Source organism: Chiloscyllium punctatum, unplaced genomic scaffold (assembly GCF_047496795.1).
Source record: "Chiloscyllium punctatum isolate Juve2018m unplaced genomic scaffold, sChiPun1.3 scaffold_1046, whole genome shotgun sequence".
NCBI lineage: Eukaryota > Metazoa > Chordata > Chondrichthyes > Orectolobiformes > Hemiscylliidae > Chiloscyllium > Chiloscyllium punctatum.
Genome location: NW_027310780.1, coordinates 22513 through 44920, shown reverse-complemented (window position 1 = coordinate 44920; position 22408 = coordinate 22513). Strand labels below are relative to the sequence as shown.

Sequence of the window (22408 nt, the reverse complement as noted above, 5' to 3'; positions counted from 1 at the left end):
AGTGTGTGTGTGTGTTGTGGGGGTGAAGAAGGGGAGTGTGTGTGTGTGTTGTGGGGGTGAAGAAGGGGAGTGTGTGTGTGTGTTGTGGGGGTGAAGAAGGGGAGTGTGTGTGTGTGTTGTGGGGGTGAAGAAGGGGAGTGTGTGTGTGTGTTGTGGGGGTGAAGAAGGGGAGTGTGTGCGTGTGTGTTGTGGGGGTGAAGAAGGGGAGTGTGTGCTGTGTGTTGTGGGGGTGAAGAAGGGGAGTGTGTGCGTGTGTTGTGGGTGTGAAGAAGGGGAGTGTGTGTGTGTGTGTTGTGGGGGTGAAGAAGGGGAGTGTGTGTGTGTTTTGTGGGGTGAAGAAGGGGAGTGTGTGTGTGTGTGTGTTGTGGGGGTGAAGAAGGGGAGTGTGTGTGTGTGTTGTGGGGGTGAAGAAGGGGAGTGTGTGTGTGTGTTCTGGGGGTGAAGAAGGGGAGTGTGTGTGTGTGTTGTGGGGGTGAAGAAGGGGAGTGTGTGTGTGTGTTGTGGGGGTGAAGAAGGGGAGTGTGTGTGTGTTGTGGGGGGTGAAGAAGGGAGTATGTGTGTGTGTTGTGGGGGTGAAGAGGGGAGTGTGTGTGTGTGTGTGTGTTGTGGGGGTGAAGAAGGGGAGTGTGTGTGTGTGTGTGTGTGGGGGTGAAGAAGGGGAGTGTGTGCGTGTGTTGTGGGGGTGAAGAAGGGGAGTGTGTGTGTGTGTTGTGGGGGTGAAGAAGGGGAGTGTGTGTGTGTGTTGTGGGTGTGAAGAAGGGGAGTGTGTGTGTGTGTTCTGGGTGTGAAGAAGGGGAGTGTGTGTGTGTGTTGTGGGGGTGAAGAAGGGGAGTGTGTGTGTGTGTTGTGGGGGTGAAGAAGGGGAGTGTGTGTGTGTGTGTTGTGGGGGTGAAGAAGGGGAGTGTGTGTGTGTGTTGTGGGGTGAAGGAAGGGGAGTGTGTGTGTGTGTTGTGGGGGGTGAAGAAGGGGAGTGTGTGTGTGTTTTGTGGGGTGAGGAAGGGGAGTGTGTGTGTGTGTTGTGGGGGTGAAGAAGGGGAGTGTGTGTGTGTGTTGTGGGGTGAAGAAGGGGAGTGTGTGTGTGTGTTGTGGGGGTGAAGAAGGGGAGTGTGTGCGTGTGTGTGTGTTGGGTGTGAAGAAGGGGAGTGTGTGTGTGTGTGTTGTGGGGGTGAAGAAGGGGAGTGTGTGTGTGTGTGTTGTGGGGTGAAGAAGGGGAGTGTGTGTGTGTGTGTGGGGGTGAAGAAGGGGAGTGTGTGTGTGTGTGTTGTGGGGGTGAAGAAGGGGAGTGTGTGTGTGTGTGTTGTGGGGTGAAGAAGGGGAGTGTGTGTGTGTGTGTTGTGGGGGTGAAGAAGGGGAGTGTGTGCGTGTGTTGTGGGGGTGAAGAAGGGGAGTGTGTGCGTGTGTTGTGGGTGTGAAGAAGGGGAGTGTGTGTGTGTGTGTTGTGGGGGTGAAGAAGGGGAGTGTGTGTGTGTGTTGTGGGGTGAAGAAGGGGAGTGTGTGTGTGGGGGGGGGTGAAGAAGGGGAGTGTGTGGGGGGGGGTGAAGAAGGGGAGTGTGTGGGGGGGGGTGAAGAAGGGGAGTGTGTGGGGGGGGGTGAAGAAGGGGAGTGCGTGTGGGGGGGGAGTGAAGAAGGGGAGTGCGTGTGGGGGGGGGGTGAAGAAGGGGAGTGTGTGGGGGGGGGGGGTGAAGAAGGGGAGTGTGTGTGGGGGGGGGGGGTGAAGAAGGGGAGTGTGTGTGGGGGGGGGGTGAAGAAGGGGAGTGTGTGGGGGGGGGGGTGAAGAAGGGGAGTGTGTGGGGGGGGGGTGAAGAAGGGGAGTGTGTGGGGGGGGGGTGAAGAAGGGGGAGTGTGTGGGGGGGGGTGAAGAATGGGAGTGTGTGTGGGGGGGGGGTGAAGAAGGGGAGTGTGTGTGGGGGGGTGAAGAAGGGGAGTGTGTGTGGGGGGGGGGGGTGAAGAAGGGGAGTGTGTGTGGGGGGGGTGAAGAAGGGGAGTGTGTGTGGGGGGGGGTGAAGAAGGGGAGTGTGTGTGGGGGGGGGTGAAGAAGGGGAGTGTGTGTGGGGGGGTGAAGAAGGGGAGTGTGTGTGGGGGGGGGGGTGAAGAAGGGGAGTGTGTGTGGGGGGGGGTGAAGAAGGGGAGTGTGTGTGGGGGGGGGTGAAGAAGGGGAGTGTGTGTGGGGGGGGGTGAAGAAGGGGAGTGTGTGTGGGGGGGGTGAAGAAGGGGAGTGTGTGTGGGGGGGGGTGAAGAAGGGGAGTGTGTGGGGGGGGGGGTGAAGAAGGGGAGTGTGTGTGGAGGGTGTGAAGAAGGGGAGTGTGTGTGTGGGGGGGGGGTGAAGAAGGGGAGTGTGTGTGGGGGGGGTGAAGAAGGGGAGTGCGTGTGTGGGGGGGGTGAAGAAGGGGAGTGCGTGTGGGGGGGGTGAAGAAGGGGAGTGTGTGGGGGGGGGTGAAGAAGGGGAGTGTGTGTGGGGGGGTGGGTGAAGAAGGGGAGTGTGTGTGGGGGGTGAAGAAGGGGAGTGTGTGTGGGGGGGGTGAAGAAGGGGAGTGTGTGTGGGGGGGGTGAAGAAGGGGAGTGTGTGTGGGGGGGGTGAAGAAGGGGAGTGTGTGTGGGGGGGGTGAAGAAGGGGAGTGTGTGTGGGGGGGGGTGAAGAAGGGGAGTGTGTGTGGGGGGGGGGTGAAGAAGGGGAGTGTGTGGGGGGGGGTGAAGAAGGGGAGTGTGTGTGTGGGGTGAAGAAGGGGAGTGTGTGTGGGGGGGTGAAGAAGGGGAGTGTGTGGGGGGGGGGGTGAAGAAGGGGAGTGTGTGTGGAGGGGTGAAGAAGGGGAGTGTGTGTGGGGGGTGAAGAAGGGGAGTGTGTGTGGGGGGTGAAGAAGGGGAGTGTGTGTGGGGGGGTGAAGAAGGGGAGTGTGTGGGGGGGGGGTGAAGAAGGGGAGTGTGTGGGGGGGGGTGAAGAAGGGGAGTGTGTGGGGGGGGTGAAGAAGGGGAGTGTGTGGGGGGGGTGAAGAAGGGGAGTGTGTGTGGGGGGGGGTGAGAAGGGGGAGTGTGTGTGGGGGGGGTGAAGAAGGGGAGTGTGTGTGGGGGGGTGAAGAAGGGGAGTGTGTGTGGGGGGTGAAGAAGGGGAGTGTGGTGGGGGGGGTGAAGAAGGGGAGTGTGTGGGGGGGGGGTGAGAAGGGGAGTGTGTGGGGGGGGTGAAGAAGGGGAGTGTGTGTGTGGGGTGAAGAAGGGGAGTGTGTGGGGGGGGGTGAAGAAGGGGAGTGTGTGTGTGGGGTGAAGAGGGGAGTGTGTGTGGGGGGGTGAAGAAGGGGAGTGTGTGGGGGGGGGGTGAAGAAGGGGAGTGTGTGTGGAGGGGTGAAGAAGGGGAGTGTGTGGGGGGGGGTGAAGAAGGGGAGTGTGTGGGGGGGGGTGGGTGAAGAAGGGGAGTGTGTGTGTGGGGTGAAGAAGGGGAGTGTGTGGGGGGGGTGAAGAAGGGGAGTGTGTGGGGGGGGGGTGAAGAAGGGGAGTGTGTGTGGAGGGGTGAAGAAGGGGGAGTGTGTGTGGGGGGGTGGGTGAAGAAGGGGAGTGTGTGTGGGGGGTGAAGAAGGGGAGTGTGTGGGGGGGGGTGAAGAAGGGGAGTGTGTGTGGGGGGGGGTGAAGAAGGGGAGTGTGTGTGGGGGGGTGAGAAGGGGAGTGTGTGGGGGGGGGTGAAGAAGGGGAGTGTGTGGGGGGGGTGAGAAGGGGAGTGTGTGTGTGGGGTGAAGAGGGGAGTGTGTGGGGGGGGGTGAGAAGGGGAGTGTGTGTGTGGGGTGAAGAAGGGGAGTGTGTGTGGGGGGGTGAAGAAGGGGAGTGTGTGTGGGGGGGGTGAAGAAGGGGAGTGTGTGGGGGGGGGTGAAGAAGGGGAGTGTGTGTGGGGGGGGTGAGAAGGGGAGTGTGTGGGGGGGGGGTGAAGAAGGGGAGTGTGTGTGGGGGGTGAAGGGGGGGTGTGTGTGTGGAGGGGGGGTGAGAAGGGGAGTGTGTGTGGGGGGTGAAGGGGGGGTGTGTGTGGGGGGGGGGGTGAAGAAGGGGAGTGTGTGTGGAGGGGTGTGAAGAGGGGGAGGGGAGTGTGTGTGTGGGGGGGGGATGAAGGGGGGAGGGGGGTGGGCGCGCTGGGGGAGGGGGGGTGGGTGCGCTGGGGGAGGGGGGTGGTGGCGCGCGCGCGCTGGGGGGGTGGGCGAGCGCGCGCGCTGGGGGGGTGAAGAAGGGGAGTGTGCGCGCTGGGAGGGGGTGAAGAATGGGAGTGTGTGTTGGGGGGGGTGAAGAAGGGGAGTGTGTGTGTGTGGGGGGGGTTGAAGAAGGGGAGTGTGCGCGCTGGGAGGGGGTGAAGAAGGGGAGTGTGTGTTGGGGGGGGTGAAGAAGGGGCTTGTGTGGAGGGGGGGTCTGTGGAGGGGGGACTCTGGAGGGGGGGGGGTCTGTGGAGGGGTGGGGTCTGTGGGGGGGGGGTCTGTGGAGGGGTGGGGTCTGTGGAGGGGGGGGTCATGTGCAGGGGGGGGGTTGTGCAGGGTGTGTGTGCGGGGGGGTTGTGTGGAGGGGGGGGGTTGTGTGTGTGGGGGGGGTTGTGTGTGGGGGTTGTGTGGAGGGGGGGGTTGTGTGGAGGGGGGGGGGTGTGTGGAGGGGGGGGTTGTGTGGAGGGGGGGGTTGTGTGGAGGGGGGGGTTGTGTGGAGGGGGGGGGTTGTGTGGAGGGGGGGGGTTGTGTGGAGGGGGGGGTTGTGTGGAGGGGGGGTTGTGTGGAGGGGGGGTTGTGTGGAGGGGGGGGTGTTGTGGAGGGGGGGGTTGTGTGGAGGGGGGGGTTGTGTGGAGGGGGGGGTTGTGTGGAGAGGGGGGGGTTGTGTGGAGGGGGGGGGTTGTGTGGAGGGGGGGGTTGTGTGGAGGGGGGGGTTGTGGGAGGGGGGGGGTGGAGGGGGGGGTGGGGGGGGGGTGGGGGGGGGTGGGGGGGGGTGGGTGGGCGGGGGTGGTGGGGGGGGTGTGTGGGCGGGGGGGTGGGGGGGTGTGTGGGGATGGGTGTGTGTGGGGGGGGTGTGTGGGGATGGGTGTGTGTGGGGGGGTGTGGGGATGGGTGTGTGTGGGGGGGTGTGTGGGGATGGGGTGTGTGGTGGGGGGGGGGTGTGTGGGGATGGGTGTGTGTGGGGGGGTGTGTGGGGATGGGTGTGTGTGGGGGGGTGTGTGGGGATGGGTGTGTGTGGGGGGGTGTGTGGGATGGGTGTGTGTGGGGGGTGTGTGGGGATGGGGGGTGTGGGGGATGGGGGTGTGTGGGGGGGGGTGTGTGGGGATGGGTGTGTGTGGGGGGGGTGTGTGGGGATGGGTGTGGGTGGGGGGGTGTGGGTGGGGGGGTGTGGGGGGGGGTGTGGGGGGGGGGTGTGGGGGGGGGGTGTGGGGGGGGTGTGTGTGGGGGGTGTGTGTGGGGGGGTGGGGTGTGGTGGGGGGTGGTGTGTGGGGGGGGTGTGTGTGGGGGGGGGGTGTGTGTGGGGGGGGGTGTGTGTGGGGGGGGTGTGTGTGGGGGGGGGTGTGTGTGGGGGGGGTGTGTGTGGGGGGGGGTGTGTGTGGGGGGGGTGTGTGTGGGGGGGGGTGTGGTGTGGGGGGGGTGTGTGTGGGGGGGGTGTGTGTGGGGGGGGTGTGTGTGGGGGGGGTGTGTGTGGGGGGGGTGTGTGTGGGGGGGGTGTGTGTGGGGGGGGTGTGTGTGGGGGGGGTGTGTGTGGGGGGGGGTGTGTGTGGGGGGGGGGTGTGTGTGGGGGGGGGTGTGTGGGGGGGGGTGTGTGTGGGGGGGGTGTGTGTGGGGGGGGTGTGTGTGGGGGGGGTGTGTGTGGGGGGGGGTGTGTGTGGGGGGGGTGTGTGTGGGGGGGGTGTGTGTGGGGGGGGGTGTGTGTGGGGGGGGTGTGTGTGGGGGGGGGGGGTGTGTGGGGGGGGGGGTGTGTGGGGGGGGTGGGGGGGTGTGTGGGGATGGGTGTGTGTGGGGGGGTGGTGTGGGGATGGGTGTGTGTGGGGGGGTGTGTGGGGATGGGTGTGTGTGGGGGGGTGTGTGGGGATGGGTGTGTGTGGGGGGGTGTGTGGGGATGGGTGTGTGTGGGGGGGTGTGTGGGGATGGGTGTGTGTGGGGGGGTGTGTGGGGATGGGTGTGTGTGGGGGGGTGTGTGGGGATGGGTGTGTGTGGGGGGGTGTGTGGGGATGGGTGTGTGTGGGGGGGTGTGTGGGGATGGGTGTGTGTGGGGGGGGTGTGTGGGGATGGGTGTGTGTGGGGGGGGTGTGTGTGGGGGGGGTGTGTGTGGGGGGGGTGTGTGTGGGGGGGGTGTGTGTGGGGGGGGGTGTGTGTGGGGGGGGGGTGTGTGTGGGGGGGGGTGTGTGTGGGGGGGGTGTGTGTGGGGGGGGGTGTGTGTGGGGGGGGTGTGTGTGGGGGGGGTGTGTGTGGGGGGGGTGTGTGTGGGGGGGGTGTGTGTGGGGGGGGTGTGTGTGGGGGGGGGTGTGTGTGGGGGGGGTGTGTGTGGGGGGGGTGTGTGTGGGGTGGGTGTGTGTGGGGGGGTGTGTGGGGATGGGTGTGTGTGGGGGGGTGTGTGGGGATGGGTGTGTGTGGGGGGGTGTGTGGGAGGGTGTGTGTGGGGGGGGTGTGTGTGGGGGGGGTGTGTGTGGGGGGGGGTGTGTGTGGGGGGGGTGTGTGTGGGGGGGGGTGTGTGTGGGGGGGGGTGTGTGTGGGGGGGGTGTGTGTGGGGGGGGTGTGTGGGGGGGGGGTGTGTGTGGGGGGGGGTGTGTGTGGGGGGGGTGTGTGTGGGGGGGGTGTGTGTGGGGGGGGTGTGTGTGGGGGGGTGGTGTGGGGGGGGTGTGTGTGGGGGGGGTGTGTGTGGGGGGGGTGTGTGGGGGGGGGGTGTGTGGGGGGGGGTGTGTGGGGGGGGGTGTGTGTGGGGGGGGGTGTGTGTGGGGGGGGTGTGTGTGGGGGGGGGTGTGTGTGGGGGGTGTGTGTGTGGGGGGGTGTGTGTGGGGGGGGGTGTGTGTGGGGGGGGTGTGTGTGTGGGGGTGTGTGTGTGGGGGGGTGTGTGTGGGGGGGGGTGTGTGGGGGGGTGTGTGTGTGTGGGGGGGGTGTGTGTGGGGGGTGTGTGTGTGTGGGGGGGGGTGTGTGGGGGGGTGTGTGTGTGGGGGGGGGTGTGTGTGGGGGGGGTGTGTGTGTGGGGGTGTGTGTGTGGGGGGGTGTGTGTGGGGGGGGGTGTGTGGGGGGGTGTGTGTGTGTGGGGGGGGTGTGTGTGGGGGGTGTGTGTGTGTGTGGGGGGTGTGTGTGTGGGGGGGTGTGTGTGGGGGGGGGTGTGTGTGGGGGGGGTGTGTGTGTGGGGGTGTGTGTGTGGGGGGGTGTGTGTGGGGGGGGGTGTGTGGGGGGTGTGTGTGTGTGGGGGGGGTGTGTGGGGGGGTGTGTGTGTGTGTGTGTGTGTGACCCAGTAAAACAATAAGCTCCCCCCCCCCTTACTCCCTCCCGCCTCCTCCATCTACGCGAGCCCCAGGCTCCGAGGCCTCGGCCGCCTCGCGCTGTGCTCTGCGCCTGCGCACCCCCCCCCATAATGGAGGGGCGTTGGGGGTGGGGGGGGTCTGTGACCTCTCCCCCCTCACCCCCCTTCCCTGAGAGACTCGGGAATTGGGGGGGGGGGAGGGCTATAACATATATATATATATAATATAATATATATACGTTAACCTCCCTCCCTCCCCGTGTGGAAGGTGTGGGGGGGGGGGGTGAGGGGTTATTATTGATCTGCCCCCCCCCCGGACCCCACACCCCTCCCCCCGCGGGCTCGAGCGGGTCAAAGCCGGGCGGAGTAGGCCCCGCGGCCTAGGCGACACAATAAAAGCCACAAAGTTTACCTGCTGTCGGTCCACACACTGTGCGCTCGGCTCTGGGCCCTTCCCCCCCCCCCGGCCGACTTAGCCCAACCCCCCCCCCCCCCTTCCTCTCCCCTCCCCCCGTCCCCCACCCTCCTCACCCCGGAGCGGGAGCGCGCCAGCACGTGACGCGGGGACTTGTTTTCTCTCTCTCTCTCTCTCTCTCTCTGTGTCTCCCCGTTCCTCTGGGCTCAGGGGGGGGGGTGGGGCGAAGCCGCCCAGGCGGCTCACGTGACACGGGCGTTTCCCCGGCCCCGCCCCTCGACGTCTTGCGCGGGGCGTTGGGTTTTTGCCACGTGACCCAGTGGGAGGAGGAGGAGGAGGAGACGACTCGTTTTCCCCCTCCCCTTTCCCCTCTCCCCCCCCCCCTTTCCCTTGATGGGGAGCACGTGACCCGGTCCGGAGGCGGGATTGATGGGTCTCCCGAGCGAGGGCGGAGCCACGTGGTCCATGTCCCGCCTTTTCTTCGTCGCTGGGAGCGGGTGGGGGCGGTAATTCTCTCGTTGTCCTGGAGAAAGGGGGGTTGGCGGGGCGCGAAGGAAGGGCACGTGATCTCGGGTGCGACGCTGATTGAAAGAGAGAGTGGTGTCGGCTGCCGGGGCCAGGGGCGGAGAGACACGTGATCTGGGGGGGTTGTTGCTCCCTGGGCCCAACACGTGATCCGGGTGTGAGATGGCTTTGGAGGGACACGTGGTCTGGGTGAGCCTGGAGGCGCAAACCGGTTGGCTATTGGAGGTGCACGTGATACGGTTTACGACTGGTAGCAGCACCCACGTGACGCGGGTGGAAGGCGCTGTGGAGCTCCACGTGACATGAGTGTTATGCGTTGTGGACGGGGGGGCGGGGTCAATGACACGCACATGCGCACAGGCTTCACTTCCGCCTGAACTCATTTCCCTATAAAGTGAAGGCAGCTTTATTCTCTTCCCCCAAGTATGGGGTGGGGGCAATTCACCCCCTCAACGAGATCAGAGAGATAGGCAATTCATCCCCTACCCCACACTGCACCAAGAGAGAGTGGGAGACAATTCATAACCCTCCCCCCCACATAGCACAGGGAGAGGCAATACACCCCCTCCCCCCACACATCATCTGGGGGGGGTCAATTCAACCCCCCACCACATAGCACAGGGAGAGGCAATACACCCCCTCCCCCCACACAGCATCTGGGGGGGGTCAATTCAACACTCCCCAAACTAACACAGAGACAATTCACCACATTCCCCCCCCCCCCCCCCCCCCACACACACACACACAGCTCCTAGAGAGAGAAGGGAGCAATTCACCCACTCCTCCCACACAGCTCCGATAGGGGAAGGGCAAATCACCCCCTCCCCCCACAGCTCCTAGAGAGAGAGGGGGGCAATTCACCCCAGAGCACCTAGAGAGACAGGGAGCAATTCATAACCTCCCCAAACATAGCTCCGAGAGGTGGGGGGCAATTCAACCCCTACCCCTAACATATCTCCTAAAGAGAGAGAGAGAGAGAAGTGGGGGGTGGGGAACAAAGTGCCATACGGGAGGCTACTGAGTAAGATAAGGGCTCATGGTGTCAGAGGCAAAGTGCTAGCATGGATAGAAACTTGGCTGTCTGGCAGAAAGTGGGGGTAAAAGAGTCCTTCTCGGGATGGCCCTGGTGACAAGTGGTGTTCCGTGAGGGTCAGTGTTGGGACCGCAACTTTTCACTTTCAACATTCATGATCTGGATGAAGAAACTGAAGACATTCTGGCTAAATTTGCAGACAATGCAAAGATAGGTGGAGGGACAGATCGCGTTGAGGATGTGGGAAGGCTGCAGAAGGATTAGGACAAGTTGAGAGAGTGGGCAAAGAGGTGGTCGTTTTTCTAAGTGGGGAGAAAATTCAGAAGTCTGAAGCGCAAAGGTAACATTTTGAAAGGAATTTCAGCTCTGTTCCCCCCAAAAAAACACACTTCCCAAATTTGTTTAGGTCTTCCTTCCTTATACTTACATGCAGCTTTATTTTATCTACTTTATACTTTTGCGTGTTTGCATTACAGAGGAGCCATGATTAATCCAAAAGATACAGACAGGGAGTATTTTGTTCAGAAATTAAGATGTTCGGATAACACAGTTTAGTCAAGCATGGGAACCTTGAGATCTTCTTCACCTTGAGATCTTGTTCAGATAATCGATGTTCGGATAATTGAGGTTCCTCTGCACATTATATTTCTGTCATATGTACAATATATGTATGTGATATGTTAATTCATGTACGTTCCACCACATTGTATTACCAACCACATCATATTTGTTTATATAATTCATATTAACGATGTATAAACATATTTATACAGATCTGATACTTGACACTTAAATAGATTAGATTAGATTCCCTACAGTATGGAAACAGGCCCTTCGACTCAACAAGTCCACACTGACTCTCCAAAGAGTAACCCACCCAGACCCATTCCCCTACCCTATATTTACCCCTGACTAACGCACCTAACACTATGGGCAATTTTGCATAGCCAATTTACCTAACCTGCATATCTTTGGATTGTGGGAGGAAACCGAAGCACCCGGAGGAAACCCACGCAGACACAGAGAGAATGTGTAAATGCCACACAGACGGTTGCCCGACATGGGACTTGAACCTGCGTCTCTGGCACTGTGAGGCAGCAGTGCTAACCACTGAGCCACCCAAGATAACAAGATCAGGTTGACGATATTAAACAGATAACAAGATCAGGTTGTAAGTTTGCTCGCTGAGCTGGTAGATTTGTTTTCAGACGTTTCGTCACCATGCTAGGTAACATCATCAGTGAGCCTCCAGTGAAGCACTCACGTTCTGCCCTGCTTCCTATTTATGTGTCTTTATGTAGTTAACCGACCAGGACACCTAAATTAGAAAGCAGGACAGAGCACCAGCACTTCACTGGAGGATCACTGACGATGTTCTTCATTCCTGACGAAGGGCTTTTGCCTGAAATGTCGATTTTCCTGCTGCTCGGATGCTGCCTGACCTGCTGTGCTTTTCCAGCACCACTCTAATGTCGTCACTGATGATGTTATCTAGCATGGTGACGAAACATCGGAGAACAAACTTACCATCTCAACGAGCAAACTTCCAACCTGAGCTACAAGTCTTCTCAAACATTGCACCTCACGAGGTGTCACATGTCAAATACATAGGTTTTAAATTCTACAAATTCATTTGTATTTGTTTAGGTTAACAAACAGCATTATATATTTTACATATATTGTCTATAGATCATACATGTTTACAAGATTAGAATATAAGACATATTATTTGAAAGGATCCATCAAAGCTGCCATCTAAGTTGATAGAGTTATTAAGAATGCGTATGGTGTCTTGGCTTTCATTGGCTGTGTATTGGGTTTAAGAACCACGAGGTTATGCCACACGCAGAATATTGTGTTCGGTTCTGGACGCCTCATTATAGGAAGGACGTGGAAGCTTTAGAGAGGGTGCAGAGGAGATTTACCAGGATGCGGCCTGGACTGGAGGGCATGTCTTATGAAGAAAGGGTGAGGGAGCTAGGGCTTTTCTCATTGGAGTGAAGAAGGATGAGAGGTGACTTGACAGAGGTGTACAGGATAATGAGATACATAGATAAGAGTGGATAGCCAGGCATGTTTTTCCCCCATGGCGGAATTGGCGATCACAAGAGGCATAATTTTAAAGGTGATTGGAGGAAGGTTTAGGGGAGATGTCAGAGGTAGGTTCTTTACACAGAGAGTGATGGGTACATGGAATGCACTGCCAGCAGTGGTAGGAGAGTCAGACACATTCGGGGCATTCAAGCGACTCTTGGATAGGCACATGGATGATAGTACAACGAAGGGTATGTAGGTTAGTCTGATCTTCGAGTAGGATAAAAGGTTGGCACATGAATGGCCTGGCCTGGACTGTGCTGGTCTATGTTATTCTATATGTGGTACGTATCTGTACATTATACATGGATGGTTTTATATATGTACATTAATATATTTGTGTAACATTTTGAAGTTTGCTTCACATATAAACAGGGTGGTTATAAAGGTGTTTGGCACATTTGCTTTCATTGCTCAATCCTTGTGAATACAGGAGTTGGGATGTTATGTTGAAGCTGTACAGAACATTGGAGAGGCCTCTCCTGGAGTACTATGTGCCATTCTGGTCACCCAGGTATAGGAAGGATATTATTAAGCAGGAGAGGGTTCAGAAGAGATTTACCAAGATGATACTAGGGTGTGGAAGGTTTGAGGTCTAGAGAAAGGCTGGGGCTTTTTTCACTGGAGCGTAGGAGGTAGAGAGTGATCTTTCGGAAAGCTATAAAATATTGAGGGGCATAGATAGAGTGAATGGGAGTTGTCTTTTCTCTATGATGGGGGATTTCAAGACTAGGGATCACATTTTTAAGATGAGAGGAGAGAGATTTTAAAAAGGCGTGGGGGAAGATTTATTTTTACACAGAAGGGTGATTGTATGTGGAATGAACTTCCTGAGGAAGTGGTGGATGTGGGCATGATTACAAAACTTAAAAGACGTTTGGATAAGTCGACAAATAGCAAATGGTTGGAGGGTTATGGTCCAGGAGCAGGCAGATGGGTCTGGTTTAGTTTGGGATTATGGTTGGCACGAAGGGTCTGTTCCTGTGCTGTATGAATCTATATGCAACATAGAATATGCTATAAACATGAATTTGAAAATTTTGAATTGGATTTGATTACCAAGTATAAAAATGTTAAATTGTGCTATATTTCTTTTTAATCGATTGTGTTATATCAGAGGTCACAAGAAGCAAGCTGGTAGCTTAGAAAGAGTAGGCCATTGATCCTTTGGATCTTTTCCACCATTCAGTATGATTGATTGTGGCAGTTGGTTAGTTCAGTTGGTTAGACAGTTAGTTTGCGATGTAGTGGGACACCAACAGGCATGGGTTAACCAGTTGAGGTTACCATGAGTGTGGTGCTGGAAGAGCACAGCTAGTCAGGCAGCATCCAAGGAGCAGGAAAGTTGATGTTTTGAGCATGTCCTCTTCATCAGGAAGATATATCAGCATCAGCTCGGAGGTTTGGTAGGACTGTGGTGACATTATGTTGGTCATCAGTTAACCCGGTTAGCTTCGCGATAACCCTCAGGTTAAAAACCCCAGCCCCATGAATGATGCCAACAGCACAGTTTTTGCTTCCCATACTGGCTGAAGTCACCACTGAGGATTTTCCTCTTCTGAGGTGTGTTGACCTTCAGGATAAGCCACCACCATTCATGTCTTTCTCCCTCTCTGAGAAAGCAGCCCCTTTTCTCTTTCGGGATTATGATGGATGTCAGTTATCTCGGTTGGCTGGATTTGTGTCAACATTCAGCTTAAATAACCAGCAGATTCTGGGGATTCAGGTTCAAATCCCGCCGAGGCAGATGGTGGAATTTGAATTCAATTAAAATCTGGAATGAAGAGTCTAATGGTGACTATAAATCCATGGTCAATTGTCAGAAAAACCCATCTGGTTCATTAATGTCCTTGAGTGAAGGGAACTACCACCCTTACCCGGTCTGGCCTACACATGTCTCCAGATCCACAGCAATGTGGTTGACTCTTAACTGCTCTCTGGGCAATTAGAGATTGATAATAAATGGGTAATCACCTGGCCTGCAATGCCCTTGTTCCGTAAATGAATTGGAAAAAAGGTTAAAATACACCCCTGCCCAGTCGTCTCTCTTTAATGTAAGAAGTCACACAACACCAGATTATAGTCCAACTGGGGTGGACAAAGTCAAAAATCACATGACATCAGGTTATTGTCCAAAGGTTTATTTGAAACCGAATGCTTGTGATGTCAAATATACCTGTCAGACAATAAACCTGTGTTGTGAGATTTATTTAAAATCACAAGCTTTCAGAGCGCTGCTCCTTCATCAAATGAAGTCCTTTTCGCATAGTGAAGGAGCAGCACTCCGTAAGCTTGTGATTTCAAACAAACCTGTTAAACTACAATCTGGTCTTGTGTTCATTCTGTCCACCCCAGTCTAACACCGGCATCTCCACATCACCTCTCTCCAATGACAGAGCAGCCCCTACGAACTTCTGGGAGAATGGCAAGTCCATCTTGACGTAAGTACATTTATTCACACATATTGTAGATTTTGAGATGGATCCAACGAGATTGGACTGTGCTTGTACATAATGATGATGTGGAGGTGCCAGTGTTGGACTGGGGTGGACCATGTCAAAAACCTAGGAGAAAGTGAGGACTGCAGATGCTGGAGATCAGAGAGTCGAGAGTCCGGTGCTGGAAAAGCACAGCAGGTCGGGCAGCACCCGAGGACCAGGTCGCTGCCCGACCTGCTGTGCTTTTCCAGCACCGGACTCTCGAAAGTCAAAAATCTCGCAACGCCAGGTTATAGTCCAACAGGTTTATTAGAAAGTACTAGCTTTCGGAGCGTTGCTACTTCCATCAACTAGATAATGATGCAGAGGTGCCTGAGGAAGGAGTGGGGGCTCTGAAAGCTTACGGTTTCAAATAAACCCGTTGGACTATAATCTGGTGTTGTGTGATTTTCGAAAGATGTCTGAACAAGGGATTATTTACTTCCTCCAATCCCTTAGCAACTGCTGTTGGCTTGGGTTGGTAGGTCTCCAAAGGTCTCCCTTTCTTTAATTCAGACTTAAGTCACAATAATTTGTTTGCATTTACACACAGATATATATACACAAATACACATATAAATGCATGGGTGTTGATAAACGTGAAGATTTAAAAGGTAGGCCATGACATTATTGTTTATGTTGGGGGTTGGAGTCTGTCACGTGACCTGTCCTCCCCATGCCAACGGCCATTTCCGGTCGCCATCTTGACCGCCCTGACGTTTCCCCACCCAGTTTACGTTCATTTTTTTTATATAAAAAAAACAAAAACACGCGAGACGTCGTTCACTTTATTCGACCCAATGTGACGCGAAAGGGGAGAAGCTGACCCCCATTTTTTTTTATTTGTACAAGCGGGGCCTATCGTCGACGTAACGCGTCAGCGGCCCACGTGATCTCCACTGTTTCCGGTCGGCCATTTTGTTTTCCCCCTCCCCTCCCCCCGCACAACATGGATTTACCTTTTTACCCCCCACCCCCCACAACGCGTCAAACACCGTCAGCACCAGCCCCCGCCTCTTCTGGGTGGACAGGTGACGATTTCTATGAAATAAAAGGAGGAGGCTTTGGGATGGGGGAGGGGGAAGAGAACGAGTCGGAAACCCACTCGCCGGAAATATCCGATGCCGACCGGAACAAGTCACGACGCGCCTGCGGGGCGGAAGTCGCTGTATCCGGTCGGAAATACGCAAGTCTGGCGCGTGTCTAGGGGGGCGGAAGTCGGGAACAGATTATACATTCTATGTTTTACAATCTTATTCTCCACAAGAACCTGGTGAAGGAGCAGCGCTCCGAAAGCTAGAGATTTCAATTAAACCCTGTTGGACTATAACCTGGTGTTGTGTGATTTTTTTAAAAAAAACTTTATTCCCACCCCAAAGGTCCAACAGCGGCCCCTCCACGTCGTGAATGGACTAGACCAAGCGGGGCGGAAGTCGTCAATACCTCTCGCCCAGAAAGGACCGGGCCTGGGGAGGGGGGGGGCGGAAGCGGACAGTCGATTTGAGAGGCGGGGTGAGGGCGGAAGTGGACGGAAAGAGCCGAGCTCATCACCATCCCCGTCTCCGGAAACAGCCGAGCCCGTCCTCCCCGCCGCCGGAAACACCCGAGCCCGTCCTCCCCGCCGCCGGAAACAGCCGAGCCCATCCTCCCCGCCGCCGGAAACAGCCGAGCCCATCCTCCTCTTCGCCGGAAACAGCCGAGCCCATCCTCCTCTTCGCCGGAAACAGCCGAGCTCATCCCCCCCGCCGCCGGAAACAGCCGAGCCCATCCCCCCCGCCGCCGGAAACAGCCGAGCCCGTCCTCCCCGCCGCCGGAAACAGCCGACCTCATCCTCCCCGCCGCCGGAAACAGCCGAGCCCGTCCCCCCCGCCGCCGGAAACAGCCGAGCCCATCACCATCCCCGCCGCCGGAAACAGCCGAGCCCGTCCCCCCCGCCGCCGGAAACAGCCGAGCCCGTCCTCCCCGCCGCCGGAAACAGCCGAGCCCGTCCTCCCCGCCGCCGGAAACAGCCGAGCGTGAGGTGGAGGCGGGTCCGTCCCCCCCCCTCCCTGAGCCACCAGCCCCTGCAGAGGGTGAGAGCCCGGTTGACCTGGTGGGTTTAAAAGGGGGGGGGGGGCCCTAAAACAATCCTGGGGCACCCCCCTGTTGTGTGTTGGAGGGTTAAAGGGCGTGGGCCGGGTAACATGGCCAGTGGGACGAGCTTGTCTGGTGTCAATGTGGTGCTGGTCATGGCCTATGGCAGTTTGGTAAGTACACCCAGGTATTGTCCCTGCTAGTTAACTCTAACTCATGGATACCCTGGTTAACCAGTCACCACTAACCGGTCAACCCAAAGGTTAATTTTTTAATCAAAACTCAATGGGGTGCCCCCCCCCCCCTGCCTGAAAACAAACCAAAAATAAAAGGGAAGTTAAATTCCTAACTAGCTGACCGACCGACTGACTGACCTGGTAATCGTTAACTATTAATGTCATGGTTAGCACTTGTAGGTTTTAACCAAAACCAAAATAAGGATCAACGCCTCTTCACTCAATGGAGTGTGGCCCTTTTAACTTCAAGGCCAGGATTGAAGTTTAATTCCTAACTAACTGGTAGTTACTAGTTATTAGGATTAGATTGCCTACAGTGTGGCCCTTCGGCCCAACCAGTCCACACCGCCCCGCCGAAGCGTATACCACCCAGACCCATACTCCTCCTACATTTACCCCATCATCTAACACTATGGGACAACTTAGCATGGCCAATCCACCCCTAAGCTGCACATCTTTGGACTGTGGGAGGAAACCGGAGCACCCGGAGGAAACCCACGCAGACACGGGGAGAACGTGCAAACTCCACACAGAGAGTCACCCGAGGTGGGAATTGAACCCGGGTCTCTGGCGCTGTGAGGCAGCAGTGCTAACCACTGAGCCACCGTGCTGCCCTAATGCTGTGGTTAACTGGTTTGGTACTTTTTGGTTTGCTGAGAGTAAATCCATTTTAAACCAAACCAATAAAGGGATAAATCCCTCTTTACTAAACGAAGTGTGGCGTATCCTATCTTTTAACTTCAAGGCCAGAGTTGAAGTTGAATTCCTAACCAACTGGTAGTTACTAGTTATTAATGCCACGGTTAACTGGTTATCACTTTGCAGATTTGCTGAGGAAAAATCCCACTTTTTTAAACAAAACCAAAACAAAAATCTCTCTCTTACCTAAAGTGGAGTGTGGTGTGTCCCATCTTTCAATTTAAAGGCCAGAGTTAGATTCTCTACAGTGTGGAAACCAGCCATTCGGCCCAATGAGTCCGCACCATTCCTCTGAAGAGAAACCCACCCAGACGCATTCCCCTACCTTATATTTCCCCTCTGACTAATGCACCTAACACTGTGGGCAATTGAGCATGGCCAATTCACCTGACCTGCACATCTTTGGATTGTGGGAGGAAACTGGAGCACCCGGAGGGTGCCCACGCTGACGGGGAGAATGTGTAAACTCCAAACAGACAGGTGGGTATTGAACCCAGGTCCCTGGTGCTGTGAGGCAGCAGTGCTAACCACTGAGCCACTGTGCTGCCCCAAAAAGCTAATTCCTAACTAACTGGTAGTTACTAGTTGTTAATGCTATGATTAACTGGCTAGCACTTGTAGGTTTACTGAAGATAAACCCATTTTAATTTTTAACTAAATGGAGTGTACGGTCTTATTTTTCAGCTTCAGTGCCAAAGGAAATTTGAATTCCCTACTAGTAATCACTAGTTATTGATGCAATGGTTAATTGATTAGCGCTTGTAGGATTACTGAAGATAAATCCATTTTAATTCAATGGAATGCTGTATCTCTGGCCTTTTTAGCTTCACAATAAAAAGGGATATAGGTTTCCTAACTAGCATTAATAATGAGTGTTTACTAGACATTGATTAAGGTGAGGTGATAGCGTGGTGCTGTTATTGCTGGACTATGGATCCAGAGATCCAGGTAATGTTCTGGGGACCCAGGTTCAAAACCCACCATGGCAGAATTTGAATTCAATTTTTTTTTTAAAAACTGGAATTAAGAGTCTAATAATGACCATGAATTCGTGTCGGAAAAATCCATCTGGTTTACGAATGCCCCTCAGGGAAGGAAACTACCATCCTTACCTGGTGTGGGCCTACATGTGACTCCAGACCCACAGCGATGTGGTTGATTTGTAACTGCCCTCTGGGGCAATTAGGGATGGGCAACAAACGCTGGGCCGAGCCAGTGGTGCCCTCATCCCGTGAATGAAGAAGCAGAGGGAAAAAAATCCAGATGCCATGAGAGATATTAAATTGTGGGGAGTCAGGGGATGTCATCGCGTCCGTGAGACTTAGGAGTGGAAGTAAGGCCATTCGGCCCATTGAGTCCACTCCGCCATTTAATCCTGACTGGGCATTTCAACTCCACTTACCCAAACTCTCCCCGTATCCTTTAATTCCTTGTGAGATTAAGAATTTGTCAATCTCTGCCTTGAAGACATTTAACGTCCCGGACTCCACTATGCTCCATGGCAATGAATTCCACAGGCCCACGACTCTCTGGCTGAAGAAATGTCTCCTCATTTCTGTTCTAAATTGACCCTCTAATTCTAAGGCTGTGCCCACGGGTCCTAGTCTCCCCTCCTAATGCCAACGACTTCCCAGCGTCCATCCTTTCTAAGCCATGCATTACTTTGTAAGTTTCTATTAGATCTCCCCTCAACCTTCTAAACTCTAATGAATACAATCCCAGGATCCTCAGCTGTTCATCGTATGTTAGGCCTACCATTCCAGGGATCATCCGTGTGAATCTCCGCTGGACACGCTCCAGTACCAGTATGTCCTTCCTGAGGTGTGGGGCCCAAAACTGGACACAGTACTCCAAATGGGGCCTAACCAGAGCTTTATAAAGTCTCAGTAGCACATCGCTGCTTTTTCATTCCAACCCTCTTGAGATAAATGACAACATTACATTTGCTTTCTTAACCACGGACTCAACCCTCAGAGAATCCTGGACTAGCATTCCCAGATTCCTTTGTACTTTGGCTTCATGAATTTTCTCACTGTTTAGAAAATAGCCCATGTCTGTATTCTTTTTTTTTCCCCCAAAGTGCAAGACCTGGCATTTGCTCAGGTTGAATTTCATCAGCCATTTCCTGGACCACTCTCCTAAACTGCCTAAATCTTTCTGCAGTCTCCCCACCTCCTCAGTGCTACCTGCCTGTCCACCTATCATCGGTGAACTTCGCCAGAATGTCCCTAGTCCCTTCATCCAGATCATTAATATATAAAGTGAACAGCTGCGGCCCCAACACTGAACCCTGCGGGACACCACTTGTCACCGGCTGCCATTCCGAGAAAGAACCTTTTATCCCAACTCTCTGCCTTCTGTCAGACGACCAATCCCTTATCCAGTAGCTCACCTCGAACACCACGGGCCCTCGGCTTACTCAGCAGCCTCCCATGAGGCACCTTATCAAGGCCTTTTGGAAGTCTAGATAGATAACATCCACTGGGTTTCCCTGGTCTAACCTCCTTGTTACCTCTTCAAAGAATTCTAACAGGTTTGTCAGGCACGACCTCCCCTCACTAAATCCATGCTGACTTATTTCTAATCTGACCCTGCTCTTCCAAGAATTTAGCAATCCAATCCTTTATGATGGATTCTAGAATTTTACCGACAACCGAGGTTAGGCTAGTCGGCCTATAATTTTTCCATATCTTAGAGATGTACAGCACTGAAACCCTTCGCTCCAACCCGTCCATGCCAACCACATATCCCAACCCAATCTAGTCCCACCTGCCAGTACCCGGCCCATATCCCTCCAAACCCTTCCTATTCATATACCCATCCAAATGCCTTTTAAATGCTGTCATTGTACCAGCCTCTACCACTTCTTCTGGCAGCTCATTCCATACACATACCACCCTCTGTGTGAAAAAGTTGCCCCTTAGGTCTCTTTTATATCTTTTCCCTCTCACCCTAAACCTATGCCCCTCTAGTTCTGGACTCCACCATCCCAGGGAAGACACCTTGCCTATTTACCCTATTCATGTCCCTCGTGATTTTATAAACCTCTAAGGTTACCCTTCCGCCTCTGATGCTCCAGGGAAAGCAGCCCCAGCCTGTTCAGCCTCTCCCTGTAGCTCAAACCCTCCAATCCTGGCAACATCCTTGTAAATCCTTTCTGAACCCTTTCAAGTTTCACAACATCCTTCCGAAAGGAAGGAGACCAGAATTGCACGCAATATTCCAACAGTGGCCTAACCAATGTCCTGTACAGCCACAACATGACCTCCCAACTCCTGTACTCAATACTCTGACCAATAAAGGAAAGCATACCAAACACCTCCTTCACTATCCTATCTACCTGTGACTCCACTTTCAAGAAGCTATGAACCTGCACTCCAAGGTCTCTTTGTTCAGCAACACTTCCCTAGGACCTTCCCATTAAGTGTATAAGTCCTGCTAAGATTTGCTTTCCCAAAATGCAGCACCTCACATTTATCTGAATTAAACTCCATCTGCCACTTCTCGGCCCATTGGCCCATCTGGTCCAGATCCTGTTGTAATCTGAGGTAACCCTCTTCGCTGTCCACTACACCTCCAATTTTGGTGTCATCTGCAAACTTACTAACTGTACCTCTTATGCTCACATCCAAATCATTTATATAAATGATGAAAAGTAGAGGACCCAGCACCGATCCTTGTGGCACTCCACTGGTCACAGGCCTCCAGTCTGAAAAACAACCCTCCACCACCACCCTCTGTCTTCTACCTTTGAGCCAGTTCTGTATCCAAATGGCTAGTTCTCCCTGTATTCCATGAGATCTAACCTTGCTAATCAGTCTCCCATGGGGAACCTTGTCAAACGCCTTAATGAAGACCATCTACTGCTCTGCCCTCATCAATCCTCTTTGTTACTACTTCAAAAAACTCAATCCTGAAGAAGGGCTGATGCCCGAAACGTTGACTCTCCTCTATCCCTAATCAGTCCTTGCCTTTCCAAATAAATGTACATCCTGTCCCTCAGGATTCCCTCCAACAACTTGTCCACCACCGAGGTCAGGCTCACCGGTCTATAGTTCCCTGGCTTGTCTTTACCGCCCTTCTTAAAGAGTGGCACCACGTTTGCCAACCTCCAGTCTTCCGGTACCTCACCTGTGACTATCGATGATACCGATATCTCAGCAAGAGGCCCAGCAATCACTGCTCTGGATTCCCACCGAGTTCTAGGGTACACCTGATCAGGTCCTGGGGATTTATCCACTTTTTTTTAATGCATTTAAAGACATCCAGAATTTCCTCCTCTGGCAAGAAATCTTGGAGAATGCCCGTGTTACAATGTGTTGTCTCCCAACCAGAACTGACGGCTGTGTCTGGGATCTTGTGCCCTCTAGGTGTTTGTGCTGTTGTTTATCTTTGTCAAGCGCCAGATTATGCGGTTTGCCATGAAGTCCCGGCGCGGGCCTCACGCCCCCATTGGCCACAGTGCACCCAAGGTTGGTACCCGTGGTCTGCTCTCGCTCTCTCTCTCTCCCACCCAAGGTGTTCGTAATGGGACCGTAATATTTGGTTCAGTTGGGGTGTGGGCTCTCGCGGTGTCCCCTGGCCAATCCCAATCCCGAATCTGTGGGGTCTCGGCGCTGGAGGCAGTGGGACAGTTGCTACACCATCCCTTCGGATAATCTTAGAATGTCCTCCTGGGATGGGGTGGAAGTGGAAACAGTGTAGAGGGAGCTCTACTCTGTATCTAACCCCGTGCTATCCCTGTCCCTGGGATTGGGAGGGGAACAGTGTAGAGGGAGCTCTACTCTGTATCTAACCCCGTGCTGTCCCTGTCCCTGGGATTGGGGGGGGAACAGTGTAGAGGGAGCTCTACTCTGTATCTTTCCCCTTGGTGTCCCTGCCTTGGGCTGGGGGCAGGGGGAGCTGTGTAGAGGGAGCTTTACTCTGCCTTTCTAAGGGAGGAAAGTTGAAAGTGTTCTGAAAGACCTCTTATCATATTGAGGCACAAAACGACACCGCTCGGGCCATTAAAGCCATGTCGACTCCCCTTCGGTAGGTCCCGTTACCCAGACCAATCTCGACCGGTTGGTTTCCCTCGAGTGCGTGGTAGGTGGAGGGCAGTTTGGGCATCGTGTGGTGTTTCAATTGGGGTCGACGGGAAGGGGCACGTGGCTCCACGTTTGAGCTGGGGAGTATTTTGGGGTTGTTGGTGTTGGTGGGGTTTGGAGTTGGGGGAAGGGTTTGGGGGTGGAGCATGCTGGCAGCAGTGTTTGGGCTAATTGGGTTTAGGCGAGAGGATATTGACAGGGTTTGGGTTGGGGGGGGGGGGGGGGTTCAGGACTTGAGTGAGTTGAGGATTGGGGGTGTGCCAGGAGCTCGCGAAGGTGAGGCAGAGGTTTCTGATTGTGGTGGGGAATCCGATGAGGGACCGGGGGGTGGCGGTGGGTGGGTGGGG

General features: G+C 55.2%; 1 protein-coding gene across 3 annotated transcripts in view; it reads left to right on the top strand.

The window, feature by feature from the left end:
* Window positions 1–15957: 15957 nt before the first annotated feature.
* The window catches only part of LOC140474522 (protein C1orf43 homolog), a 17216-nt gene continuing 10765 nt past the window's right edge, over window positions 15958–22408 (top strand). The window contains exons 1-2 of one of the 3 annotated variants that reach the window (XM_072567711.1): window positions 15958–16212; window positions 21345–21446. In XM_072567711.1, the coding sequence (XP_072423812.1) occupies window positions 16150–16212; window positions 21345–21446 (165 nt within the window). In that variant the 5' untranslated portion in view covers window positions 15958–16149. The remainder of the gene's footprint in view (window positions 16213–21344; window positions 21447–22408) is intronic. The other 2 variants (XM_072567709.1, XM_072567710.1) reach the window with 2 other exon arrangements.